General features: G+C 51.0%; 1 protein-coding gene across 5 annotated transcripts in view; it reads right to left on the minus strand.

Annotated features, from left to right (window-relative positions):
• The window catches only part of LOC144141447 (rab-like protein 2A), a 135,469-nt gene that overhangs the window by 44,225 nt on the left and 76,954 nt on the right, over positions 1-14,290 (minus strand). For all 5 annotated transcript variants that reach the window (XR_013316605.1, XM_077673003.1, XM_077673004.1 and 2 more), the window contains exon 5: positions 13,669-13,780. Coding sequence is in view for 4 of the 5 variants with exons in the window: in XM_077673003.1 (XP_077529129.1) it covers positions 13,669-13,780 (112 nt within the window). In the remaining variant the exon portion in view is untranslated. The remainder of the gene's footprint in view (positions 1-13,668; positions 13,781-14,290) is intronic.

Below are 14,290 nucleotides of genomic sequence, written 5' to 3' on the forward strand. Positions count from 1 at the left end.
GTGCATCGACCCGATGGTATCATAAGCGACAGTCTAAATAAATAAATAAAAAATTGGGCCCATCTCCCCACGAGGGGGGACTCGAGTAAATGCGTCGCGTAGGGGGTGGGTGATTGCGTTAACGTTAGTGTTTGGGGGGTGGTGGTGGGGTGGTGGTGAATGTGTTAACTATTATTGCTTATTACTATTAATTATTACTATTTCTTTCATATATTAATTATTACTTTCGTGATTTTGCGACTCGAGTCCCCCCTCGTGGAGAGATGGGCCCAATTTTTCTTTTTTTTTGTGACGCAAGAAGTGAAGGCAAGGAGTAGGTTGTTGTAAGTCGTTATTTATTTATTTGTTGCTGTTGCCGTTGTATTGGACGCTGAGAACGACGGCTTCGTGGTCGCTAAAGGGGTCTTTAGCGACCACGAAGACCGTTAAAGACCGTTAAGGAGTCTTTAAGCAGTGGTCGTGCGTTGCAGCAACTGGTGAAGACGAGATCGATGCAACTGCTGCCGTGTATCAGCAGCTTCTTGACGTAGTTTGAATGAGTCAAGGATATAAGGCGCGTTCGTACCCTTTTATTCTGTGTCGCTTTCGTGGCGCAGTGGGAAGAGCACCATGTACCTCGGGTTCCGCCCACAGGGTCGTGGGATCGAAACCAGGCGCCGATAACTATTATTTCTTTTTTATAGTGTAGGGGGAGGGGTGCGGACCTGTTGTTGAGAGCGAGGAGGGTAGCGTGATGCGGGAGAGGAGGAGTGGGGGAGAGGGCGCACCTGCGCGCTGAGCTGTTGTGGACGGACGGCGGATGCTACATGTGAGTTAAAGAAATGCTCTGCATTTAAAATAAAAGTTCGTCATCTTGCGTAGAAAGGTTTTAAGCGAACCATGTGGACGACTTCGGGCCGCGTGCATCGTCGTGATGTTCCGGAATCACCATCGGGGATCACCTCGTAAGTAAGGTGGCCAACACGTTGTAGAATCCGGTAGGGTCCGAAGTACCGCCGTAGAAGCTTCTCGCTGAGTCCACGTCGTCGGATGGGAGTCCAAACCCACACACGATCCCCTGGACGGTACTCAGCGTCTCAGCGTCGGAGGCTGTAGCGCCTCGCATCCACCAGCTGCTGTTCCGTTGTGCGAACTCGAACGAGCTGACGGGCCTCCTCTGAACGCTGAAGGTATCCTTGGACGTCGACGTTCAGGTCGTCGTCTTCCACGTGGGTAAGCATTGCGTCAAGCATCATAGTCAGCCGTCTCCCGTAGACAAGCTCGAACGGTGCATATGCGTAGTTTCTTGAATAGGCGTGTTGAACGCAAACGTGACATACGGTAGGACTTCGTCCCAAGTCTTATGTTCAAGGTCGACGTACATAGACAGCCTATCCGCGATTGTCTTGTTCAGGCGTTCTGTAAGTCCGTTCGTTTGGGGGTGGTACGCCGTCGTTCTTCGATGATCCGTGTTGCTCTACCGTAAGATCCCTTGCATGAGCTCCGGAGTGAAGGCCGTTCCGCGGTCCGTGATTAGGACTTCAGGGGCTCCATGTTGCAGCCCAGCTTGGTTTATGAAACTTGGTTTATGAAGTTCCCTCGGAAGAGCGGCGGTCTATGCGTAGCGCGTCATGTAGTCTGTTGCTACGATAATCCACTTGTTCTCGCATCGTGACGTAGGGAACGGGCCCAGAAGGTTTGTTTGTTTGTTTATTGAACTTCTGACACTAAAATTGCCAAGGTGCTGAGGCAAATGGCGGTTGAGGCATTGCAGTCGCCCCAGGTGCAGCAGCTGCCGCCAAAGACGACTGCAATACTCGCCTGACTAGGACCCTAGCACCTGACAGCACAAGCGACAGCTTGTGCTGTCAGGTGCTGCATTTAAAATAAAAGTTCGTCATCTTGCGTAGAAAGGTTTTACGCGAAACACGTGGACGAACCAACCTGACAGCGAGGTCCATTCCAATCTGTTGGAAGGGCCTCGATGGGACGGCGATCGGAAGTCCGGCGGGTCTCGTCGGTGGCGTTTTTCATCGCTGGCTGCAGTCACGGCAGCTCCGGACGTAGTGGGTGACGTCGGATGCAAGACGGGGCCAGTAGTACTTCGTCTTGATTTTTCCAATTGTGCGAGCTGTGCCGAGATGTCGGTAAGACGGGTCATTGTGGCATGCTTCCAAAATATGGTCACGAAGGTCTGTAGGGATGACATGATCATCGACGATCCTTACAGCAGCACGGTGTTCGGGGTTCGGTTCCGGCGTCATGGAGTGATCGGAGGAAAAAGTTATGAACTTGGCCTGTAGATAAATTATTGCACCGTTGTCTGTCAAGAAGTCCATTTCAAGAGAGAGAGAGAGGCAGAGAATAAACATTTATTGAGCATAACTGCTGATGGCAGGGCACTCGCCCGGTGGAGGGCATCCTTATTCCGGGATACCCAGGCTGCGACTTGCCGTCCAGGCCCTCTTGACCAGTTCTTGCTGGTGTCCAAGGTCCGGATCAACCAGACGAGCCATCCACTGCTCAAAAGTTGGGAAGGGGATTGGGGGTAAGCTTGGAGTTTTTTGGCACTCCCATACCTGGTGGTACAGGGTGCCCGGCGTTGGACACAAATTGCAAGGGGAGGGATACTGAGTCGGGTAGATGGAATGGAGGAGGGTGCTGTGGGGATAAGAATTTGTCTGCAATCGCCCAAGAGTGGTGGCTTTTTCTCTGCTTAATTGAGGATGAGGTGGTGGGAATACTCTTCTGCCTATAATGTCCCAGGACGTCTGAGTACGGGAGAAGTGGGTCCGTTTTGGTGTCAGCGGAGAACATTCCGTCTCGGTTAGTGGCCCGGTGTATGTACGCGCGGGCAGCGGTGTGAGCCGCCTCATTACCGTCGATGGATGCATGCCCAGGAACCCAGACGATTTCCATATCAGGTAGCTCTGCAATATTTTTCAGAATGGTCAGTGCTGGTGTAGACATGCGCCCCCGCTGATAACTTCGACATGCCGCTTGCGAGTCAGTATAGTTATAAAGTCCTTGCTGGTCGTGGGAGCCAGCGCAATTGCAACTTCCTCTGCAGCTTCTGTTGAGGCTGTACGCACAGTCATAGCTGTCATTTCCTGACCGGCCGCATTAACAACGCAGACGGCGTGTGCTGGTTGATTTGAATATATGGCTGCGTCGCTGAATCTTGTTGTTGGGTTATTTCCATACTTGGCGTTGACGGCTTTATCTCTAGCGATGCGGCGTGCCTTGTTATGGACGGGGTGCATGTTTCTTGGTATCTGTAGAACTCGAATGTGCTGTCGAATCTTTAATGAAACACTTATCTTTTGGTCTTGCATGGGTGGCGTCGCATATCCTAGCTGTCTTAAAGTCGTCCTTCCCGTGTGAGTCAGCTTCAGTCGTTCAAGCTGAGAGGTTCGGTGTGCTTCCTCTATCTCCTCCCAACTATTATGTACTCCCAGTTGGAGCAACCTTTTCGTTGATGTCTTTGATGGTAGTGCTAAGGCGATCTTGTAAGCTTCTCGAATTATAGTATTCAATCTGGCTTTCTCCGTTTTTTTAAGGGCAAGATAGGGAGTGCCATATGCGACCCTGCTGATGAGCAGTGCCTGTATGATGCGCAGGGTATCCGACTCCAGCAAGCCAAACCTTCTATTCGACACCCGATGTATGAGGTGCATTAGCTGGCTGAGAGTGCGGTTGAGAGGGGCAATTGTATGCATTCCTGATCCATTTTTGGGAATCACAAGCCCTAAAATACGCAGATGAGGCACACTGGGAACTGATTTGCCCTGTATTATGAGCTCGGGCTCAGGGATGCTTTTCTTCCTCTGCGTAGCTTTCCCAGATAGTAAAGTAAGCAGAGCTGACTTCTTTGGGGCGCATTGTAGTCCTCGGGCTCGAAGGTATTCGTGTGCCTTGTCGATGGCTAATTGAAGGGCGTCTTGTTGCTCCCCCATTGATCCTGTGGGGGTCCAAAGGGTCATGTTGTCCGCGTAAAGCGCATGCCGTAGATGCGGGATGTCATTCAGTATTCGAGGGAGATCTTTCATTACTATATTGAATAGGAGCGGTGATATCACCGAACCTTGTGGAGTGCCCTTTGGTATTGTTTTAAATGTTCTTGAACAGAGGTGGCCTATTCCGATGGTGGCCGTGCGTCCTGTCAGGAAGGCCGCAACATAGTTATATAGCCTCTGGCCACAGTCAATTGAGGCTAGTCCACGAAGAATGGCTTGGTGGTTAACATTATCAAAGGCTCCTTTGATATCCAAAGCTAGCATGCATCTTTTGTGCGAATTGGAAAGCCTGTCTATTATTTCTTCTTTACGTTGCAGCAGGATATCTTGTGTGGATAAATGGGGGCGGAATCCATACATATTTGTTGGGAAATGCCCATTATCTTCGATAAACGGGGAAGGGCGATTTTGTACCATGTGTTCTAATAACTTCCCAACACAAGATGTGAGGGAAATGGGTCGCTGATTTCCTGGGGCTAGTGGCTTACCGGGTTTTGGTATCAGTGTAATGTCGGCGTGTTTCCACTTGGATGGGAGTGTTCCGGCAATCCAATGTTCGTTAATGTATTCTAATAGAGCCTCTAACGCCGTGGTGTCCAAATTTCGTAGTAGCTTGTTTGGAATCTTGTCCTTTCCTGGTGTAGTATTCCGGGTCAAGTTTTGGACCACCGCTTCAATTTCAGCGATCGTGAATGGAGCATCCATTTCTTGGTTGGAACCACCCATGTACGGTTCATGCGGTAGTGGGGCCTTGTCACTTGTGTCTTCCCACGGTTTCTTTAATTCTTCCAGGATATCTTCTTCAGTGCCTTGATAATTGTGAATGAGGCGTTTTAGTTGATGCGACGCGGCTGATTTATTTTCCTTGCTACCTATTAGAGAGCGAAGGAGATGCCACGTGCGACGAGTTCCAAGGGTGCCCTGGAAAGTCGTGCAAAATTGAGACCAATTTTGTTGACTGAGTTGTCTTGCATAATCGGTGGCTTTCTGGGTCAGGTGAGCGATACGAATACGGAGCTTCCGATTTGTTCTGCGTTTCTTCCACCGTTTAGTGAGACTCCGCCGGGCTTCCCACAGGTGCATAAGATGGGCATCTATGGCCGGGTAGTCCTGCGTTAATGTGAATTCTTTAGCCTGTTTTTTTGCGGCTTCCAGCATCTGCTCCGTCCATCTTTCAATTTCATCAATGGGACCTGCTGTTGTCGTCTCTCTAAATTTCCGCCAATCAGTAATGCGGGTTGTTCCTATTTTGCTTTGTTGGGCTGTGTTGTGGGGGAGCATCAGCTGTATTATATAATGATCACTGCCCATCGTTTCTTCCAGGCCTTCCCACATGGATTCTTTAACACCATAAGTTAACGTCAAATCCGGCGTCGTGTCTCTAGAGACACTATTTCCAATTCTGGTAGGGACATTAATGACATTGCACAAATGTAGATTATGCTGTCGGATGGCTTCGTATAGCTGCTGGCCTTTTTTGTTATCTCTCGGATAACCCCAGGTAGTATGGTGTGCGTTAAAGTCTCCTACTATTACAAGGGCATGGCCTTTTGTACGTTGCTTTACTGTTTTGAAGAGGAAGTCGATCTCACCGAGTGGTGCAGATGGAGGACTGTATATGTTGAGGATGAAGAGGCTTCCTCGAGTCTTCCTGAGTGGGATGAGTTCGACAAGTGTATAATCCAATGAGGTGGGAAGAGAATGTGTTTGGGCCGTTTGGTTTGCCTGGATGAGGATAGCCGTCTGTAATGATTGCAGCGCCGATGGACCCCCGTCTTGACGATGACCCCCCTCCCTTCTCGTGGCCTTGCTGGGTCTCCCCATCCGGTGTCGGAATGTTGGGCGGCCTCCGCCGACGCCAGCGAGTCGCACCCTTTGTTGGGCCTCGCCGGCGGCTTTTGTGCGGCGTCGGGGGAGGCTTTCCTTTCATCTTGACCTTCGGGGACGGCCGGGGGGGAGCGGAGGTCAAAACCCTTTTTGGCATGTGCGCTGCTGTGGGGGAGGCGGCATTGCTCGCGCCCTGCGCGCACACGCTTCGACGAGTTTGTCGAGAGCTGCGACTGCAAGCGGTCGCACGAAGACTCGCTCCCGTGGCAAGTTCTGGGCGCCGGAACCCCACGCATCTTTCCAGCCAACCGTGCGGCGGTTTGGCACCTTTTTGGCCTCCGGGCCCCCACGAGGGATCGTGCCGCGATACTCCCTTGCGCGCTGCGGCGCTATTTAATTTTAATCCAGTTTTCCTTGTCTTATGTTATGCTTTGTCGTCTCTTGTAAATACGTGTAAATAGACTTCTTTTTCTTCATCACTTACTGGCCTCGTATCGTCCTCGGGTCCTTCACCACCCTCCACGACGACACCAACCACCTTTCACCAACGAACCAAACTTTACTCCGTCCTTGCCTTGGAATCTTCACTGTATGTTTGTTATTCCCTGAGCTGTATTTCATCTGTCTCCGTTTCTTGCAATGCAATGACTGTCGGTGTGTGTTGAGATGCAAAAAGTGATAATGAGTGTTTCTTGCTGCGATACGAGCGGCAATTCCATTGTCATATTGTGGTTGGCTCATTCTGGGGGCTTTTAGGGTTCCCCACTCTGGCAAGGTTCCCATTCATCATCGGTTGTCATTCGGCTGGGCGGATTATTGGTGGAAGAGTCCCCGCGTTTCCTGCGATTTTTCCGCTTCACTTCCTCGGCGGCTTCCTGCCTTCGTTCCATCGCTGCAATACGACGTTCAATTTTACTTCCGAGATCACTGATCAGCGTTTCAAGCCTACTTATATCCATCTGTGTTGGGGTTGGTACGCTGGGTGGCCGTTGCGTCACCTCCAGTGTGGTCGCAGTAGGAGCTACGTGTTGCGCTGGCACCTTCTTGATCGTGTTCAGGTGATTGAGGAGTTCCTCAATGCGTTGCTCTAGTTTTTCCGTACGGGCTGCCTGTAGCTCTAATTGTTTTCTTAGTTGCTCATTTTCCTTTTCTAGCTGTTGCATTCGAAGATTATCTGCAGCGGGGGCTTGTTGTTCAGGCAATGGCGGAAAATCCTCAGGTACCCTTGCTGGGTTAGCAGCAATCGAAGACCAGCTTACATGAGGCGGTGGCTGATGCTGACGTTGGGCATTGTCTTGAACCTTCTGGTGATTTAGTTGTTGGACTGATGGTTGTTGTTGCGGCTGGCGTTGGTATGTTACCGCACTCCTTGGAAGGCGTTCGCGCACGTGAAGTGGTGGTGGAGGCGGACGAAGCTTTTTTCGGCACTCTTTGCTTGCGGTTAGATGCTCGAGTCCACACAGTTTGCATTTCGGTGCGCATGCGTGCTTAGGCGTAGGGTCGCGTTCGTGACACTGGGCGCACACGGTCGCATCTGGTGTCGGGCAAACGTCCCGGCGGTGTCCGATATCGCCGCACAGCATGCAGCACTGCACAGAGCGACGATATGGTCTGCAGCGAGTGTATAGTCCGTGCGCTCGGATGTAAAATGGCACATGTGGCCCTTCAAACGTTGCCACCGCCGATGACGACTGGCCAAGCATTCTGGCTTGCACGATCCTGGGGCCTGTTGATGCGAGAATGTAGGGCAGTTGCTCTGTTGTTGTGCCGGGATCTTGGCCACGAAGCACTCCCTTCACGGTTTCCGGGAAATGCTTGAAGTATGACAGTACCTTGTATGTCACTGCACCGAGTTGAAGCGTTGTTACGTGGTGGAGTGCTTCCGCGCAGTCTTCGTTTGGCGTACTTGCTACAACTAGATTTTGGATTGCTTGCACTTGTATTATCACTTGATGATTAAAAATGCCTTCGGGAATTCGACTTGAAATTTCAGCTTGAATTTTTCCACTGGCCGCCTACAGGCTGGCCGGAATTTACCGATCGCTCCACGAAGCCAGGCGCAGCCCGTCGCGAGGTCGATAGATTATTTTATAGTCCGATTCAGGCAGTCGGGGTGCAGGCGAAGCTCGGAGAGGGCTGGTAGGCTTACCCTGCGATGGGGCCACCACAGATGTGTAGTCGGGGTGCTTGGCTCGGCGTCGGGCGTTTAAGATTTATTTCCATGGGCCCGGCTGTTGGATCGTTCGGCGGCTGAGTTTGTCGTATTCCATGCTAACTGCATGGTTGCTTTGCATCGCCTTCGATGGTGATTGGACGCCCTCCGGCTGCTCCGGCGCGGCAGCTGCAGCCACAGCCGTCGTTGCGGTGTTAGGCCTAGGTGCTGTAGACGCAGTGGTGCGGTCTTCCGAGGCCGATATCTGACGATAGGGTGGCGTAATGGCGTCGAAACTGGTTTCAAATTGCTCAGCGCAACTTCACAGAGCTACGGAAACTGTTCATTATAGTGAAAGTGCGAAGAAAATGCTAGAACTGACCATCGAAGCGAAAGCCCATGCACGATGTGTCTCCTCTGCTCGGGCTTCTTCTTCTTCAATCTCCATTTCGAGAATTACGTCGCGGGAGCAGTTAGGCAAAATGGCGAACGCCGCAGGGTACGTTGTGCCGTCTATGGGTACGCATGATGTGCACGTTCCACTTGCAGTCACGAGGTAGCCTCCTCCTGTGGGAATGTCCAGACCGTCCCATCTGGTCATAACTTTCTTTAGCTTAGACGCAAATGGTCGCTCATGACTGAGTAGGCGGCTCCCGTGTCTATGAGGGCGACAACTTCAAAGCCGTTGATGGACAGCTGAAGGACGGACGCTGCCTTCTTCGCGTTCCGGGTGCGTCGTGGCGTCGTATCTCGGCTTGTGCGTGTTGACGGTCGGCCAATGCGAATTGCATCGACAGCATGCGCATTCCCGCAGATAGCCTACGCTAGACTATCTGCGAAATAGTGAGGGAGGAGCTGCGGAAACTGCTCCCAACGCCGCCGCAACCACAAGGCGCTTCCCTTACCGACGTCATAAGAGAAGAAGTGCACCAAGCGCTGGGAACCTCAACGACGCCAGTAGCACGTCGCGAGCCGCAAGCCATGACCTACACGGCTGCTGTCCATCGCCCTCGCTCACCTGCGCCCTATCGTCACGCGGCTCCGTACCGTCGTCCCCTGTCGCCGGCCCGACCACCTGCGGTGCAACCCCCGCCCCAAGGAAGACCGACGTGTGGCGAACGTCCGACAATCGTCCGCTGTGCTACCACTGCGGATAGGCCGACCACATCTACCGTCGCTGCCCCTACAAGAGGCTCGGTTTGCGAGGGTTCTCCGTCGACGCACCCCGCCCCGAACTGGCCAACACCAATCGGAGATTGAAGAATACCTGTCCAACTCCAGCCATGGACCCAGCCCGATTCAACCGATCGCCGTCGCCCTTCCCGTACCAGTGGCCCGACCGCCGCCGTCACCCAGTCGCCCTATCGCCAACCAACTGATTACGCACGTGGAAGGTCCCCAGCCCACGCGGGGGAAACTAAAAGCAAAACACAAATAAACAAACCCAATGCATGGTTCGCGGCAATATCAAGCTGCGTGTCTGTAGTCACTTTCCTTTCCTCCCGTCCTGAGCACTGCCCTGTTTCCCTGAGGTAAAAGTGGCTGGTGTAAATTCCTCTCATTCATAGAATGACCACGACCTGTTAGCTTGAGAAGTTGCCACCCGACCATCTCCTCGCCACTCTAGACATATGAAGCATTTGAATAAACAAAAACATTCATGCCAATCCACCATGTGAATGTGGTTGAAAAGCAAAGCTGTAAACAGCGCTCGCAATGACCCACGAGGCGTCACTCAGGACTCACGTCGCTCTACAAATAGTGAAGCCAGAGAAAAGTTAAATGCACTTAACCACACCCGTTCTTACTTTAAAGAGATATTCTTGGTAAGTAATAAATCAATACATGATGTATGAACGGTGGTTGTTTTGAGTTGTATTGGTGTAGCACATGAGTGGAAACTATTTTTACAAAATTAAAGGAAGCTCAAACCCGGCGTTAGACGATCTGAGTTCTCCTTTTCTGCCGCCGCGGACGGAGGCGACGAGATCGGCGGCATAGATGGAAGGAGCAGCAGGATGAGGAGGAAGAAATACTTCTTTTCAGATTTCTGAAGGGCCCAGAGTGCGGCCCAGGGGAGTGGTTCCTCCTCTACTGGAGCGAATAGGCAGTGCTCGCCGCCTGTCCACCAGCTGAAGCTGGGTAAGCGGAGAGGAGCTGGACAGCACCATCTCCCATTGATTTTATTGGGTAGTTGACGGAAAGAGAGGAGGGTGCTCAGGGCTGAAGTCGCACACCCCGCTTATGTGGCGGAGTGTTCCTACTTCTGAACAAAATTTACATTGAGCGTCGTAGCGATTCGGGTGCATTAAGGAAAGACCCGTCGGGTGTGGAAGAACCTTGATTGTATGAGCCGTGGGGTAGTTTGTTCTTCTCTGGAAAGGGCAGGGTAAGCCGAAGGTAGGGTCTGTCTCTGAAGGCCATAATGCTGGGTTATGTCCCTGAACGTGACGAGCGGGTGACTGTCCTCGTGCAGCTCCATAGCCAGGGAGGGGAGGGGGGGGGTAAACCGCAGGCTTGTTGGTAGTCGTGTTCGGTGCCCTCCATTGAAGCGTGAGCGGGTGTCGAGATGAGCTGAATAGAGCCGTTTGGAGAGTGTTTTTCTAGCACACGCAGTGCAAGTCGGGACACCCAACCCGACTGGTAATTTTGGTAGGCTTTGGGAAGCGGCGACTACCTTCTGAACCCCTTGTTTACTGAGAGCCAAGGCGATGGCTGCCTCTTCTGCTGCCGTCATGTCTTGGGTCTTGAGTGAGGCACACGCAAGGAGGTTAGTTCTGGAGGTGGCCACGATGATGGCGTACTGCTGCTCTCGATGTTGGGAGGCGTCTGTGTAGACGGCTTCATGATCCCCACCGAGGATGCGGTCGAGCGCTTGAGCGCGGCCTTGACGGCGACCCCCGTCGTGTGAGGGTTTCGTATTTTTAAGCAAAGGGAGAATCTTTAGTTCTTGTCCCCAAGAGTCCGGGAGTACATCAAGCGGAGTTACATTCTCTGCTGGCCATCAAGGAGTATTTGAATGTGTTCCGTGATGTGTCGTTTGTTGTGAGGGCGGATGACAAGGAGCTGTGATTTCTTGCGTGAACATTGGAGGCCGTAGGCTTTAGGACACTGGCGTACTAGAAGTGAGATAACATGCGTTGGTGTGAGCGTTCTTTAATTTTGTAATTTCTAGCACACCCGCAAGGCGCGCGCAGGGTCGCTAGACGTGCCGTGGGCGAAGCGCACAGCGGCGCGAGAGGCCGCGTGACGCTATCAAGTGGCATTCAGCAAGAATGCAGGGGGTAAACCCGTATATGCGCTCGGTGAGTACACCACCTGCCTTCCCCGTCTCCGCATGCGCTCGTAGCTAAATCGGTAAGACAACGGGCTCTCGCTTTGGTACTCTATTAGTTCCAGGTTCGATTCCTGGCAGCGCTAGGATATTATTTTATTTGTTCGTGGGAGTTTTCTGGTGACGCCAACGGTTGCGAAAGAACCCTTGGGGGGTAGAGGTAAAAAGCTTTGCTTTAAAAACTAAAGAACTTCCATTCAACGTAAACACTGTCAAATGTGGAGCAGTATTTCCGGAAGGGACTGTGGCACCCCCTCTTGACTACTTTTAGTATCAGCCAAAAGTAGTGAAGAGAGGACGCCGCTGCCATGGAAAATGCCTATAAAGAGACATTGAGTTTTCGTGGGGTAATTACAGTGTTATCCGTGATTTCTTTTCCTATTTTATGTTATTCTGTAGTTATTTGCGCCGTAGCAACGGCAAACTACGTGGAAACGGCGCAGCTCAAAGATCATCCCCAACATTTTGCATATGAGTAACGTGTGCCTGTATGGCCCAGTGGGATTGACATCGGCTTCGTAACGCGAGGAACCGGGGTTCCGTCCCGACGTGGGGAAGCGGCGATCTTTTCACATCCTCTGTTTGGGTGATTCACGCTGCGTTACGCGTTACTACGGTGGCTAACTATACTGTGACTCCGGACGAGCTACGACGACAAGCCGGGCCGCCAAAGTTCTCCGCACTTAAAAAAGCGTGCGTGTCGGTCTCAAGTGACTGATGTCGCGCGGCCTGGGTGCCCACATATATAATTCCGCATTTTCGAAGTCGGCTTGCTGCAGCGTGGTTCCTGCTTTCACACCACAAACACAGGACGTACTTAGCATCCGCATTACTGCTGCTATTTAGTTAGCTGCAGTGTCAACAGCGGCCCCCTCAAAAGCAGTAGCTCGCATCATAGGGTCTTTCAATCTTATCTCGAAAGGAATGTATCACTGGTGTCAGCGCAATTCCGCGAAAGGGCCCTGTGACTCCGAGGGAATCGTGGGTAGTGGCAAGCCGAGCATTGGCATGTTCCGGCAACGCCAGTTCTATTTGGCAAGGCTGTGCCTCCGTGCCGCGAGGCTGTGAAATAATCTTAGCGTTAGGCTGATTAACATTAGGCTGACCGGTGTTCTTACTGGTAAATACCTGTATGGCATGACCTATCTGGCACACTTCCTGTCTGGTTAGGAATTGAGGCACGCCAAATGTTTTAACACACACAATTCTAATGTATTCTACAGGAGTGTTACGGCGGCTGCACATTAGTTTCATAAGTGATTCGGCATTTTATGGTTCAAATGTAACTACAGTCAAACCCGTTTATAGCGAACTGCAATATGCACTTCGATTAGTTCGATATATCCAATAGTTCGATATAGCCGAACCCGCCTATAACGAGCTGATTGTTACGAGTTCGCAATCCGCGGGAGCCCTCCCCCCTCCCCAACTCCACCATCCCCGCATGCAGAAACTAACACAGTAAAGTAGCCATTACCAAACCCAAAGTAATCCATCTATCGCAAGTAATAAAGCTACTTTCTGCCCCAATTGCCTACTTTGTAAAAAAGCGGTGATTTTTGTTTGCACTCTTTCGTTTTGGCGGCTTCAAATAGCATAGCATTCTCTACACGAAACATTGTTTGCACCAGTTCGAGTCCGCGTCCTCCAAAATCTAAGAAGCATTGGCGGAGCACATCGACTGCTGAAAGCGCTTCATTATAAGCGTCGGACGGCTCTCACTCGCGAAATCATCGGGAACATTGGCGAGCTCTTCCCACAATTCAATGGTGCTGTCTTGGTCCGGACTCGCTGACTGAGCGGGTTCCGCCGTGAGTCCAGCTCGTCGGAAACAGTTACGGAAAGTGTCGGGCGTCACGTCGCTCCGTGCGACGCGCAATGTCTCAGTCGCGGCTCTTTCTCCGTGGTCGCGGCCAATCCACATCTCAATTGCCGCTTCGAGACCATGCATTTCGGCGGCCATTCTAGGCGCACAGAGTTCGATATATCCGATGTGAACTTCGTTATAAGGAATATGTTTCCCATGTATTTCCGTAACTGAAATATTTTTGTTCGATATATAGCATAATTCGCTCTACCCGGGTTCGCTATAGCCGGGTTTGACTGTACCAATATTTTTATGCGCGAGAAATGATGCAAACTAAAATGCCACTAAAAATACTGGACTTTGCAAAAAAGTTCAAGGATATTGCTCGTTTAAAAAAAAAGAACAAGAGAGAAAACCTTCAGAAATACTCCATTTGCGATCGAAAACAAACTGATTTTTTCTTGGAAAATGTTTAAGAAATTTATGCGCCGTTCATTAAGTAGAGACTGATATTAAAGATAATGTATTACAGAAATTGCTCCTAAAAGCTTACCATCGATCTTGTTCGCTACACAAAAACAGGGGATTCCCGGCCTGTGTTCCCGAAGCTCCTTGTGCCAATTTGAAAGGTTCTTGTAGGTTATCTTCCGTGTGACGTCGAATACCTTGCAGAGAAATAGACGAACAGAGAAATCATGCCAAGGAACAGTTATCTTCCATCTCAATGCAGTCATGCTGCTAGAAATGAAAGCTAATTTTTTGACGAACTTTTGAGCAATTTTTTTGCTTTGACCAGCATAGTCCAAGGCATCCAGGACTAAGGAAGCCTCCCATCGGGCGAGTACCCTAACATCACAACCGCCACTCAAATAAATTTTATTCATCATCATCATGACCAACTGGAATTTTCAGAAAGCTTCCAATCTTTTGCTTGCAGACATATGACCGCATTTTGGGGCGCCTCTAGGTCAGCGAAGTCGTCAAAAAACGCAAAGTGGTGAGTGTCCAAGGCGAATGTCGGAGCTCACGTGCACGCTCCAAGCGGACAGGCGTTATCACCAACAGTGTTACGCACTTGGTTTGGCTACGGGTAAATGTTACTATAACAAAATTGCCATACATGAAAGCTGCATTAGCCACTTGCGACGAGCCCGAAAAGAACCTGCTTAGCGCTA

Source organism: Haemaphysalis longicornis, unplaced genomic scaffold, assembly GCF_048455015.1.
Source record: "Haemaphysalis longicornis isolate Haplotype H1 unplaced genomic scaffold, Haemaphysalis longicornis Haplotype H1 scaffold_6, whole genome shotgun sequence".
In the NCBI taxonomy this organism is placed as follows: domain Eukaryota; kingdom Metazoa; phylum Arthropoda; class Arachnida; order Ixodida; family Ixodidae; genus Haemaphysalis; species Haemaphysalis longicornis.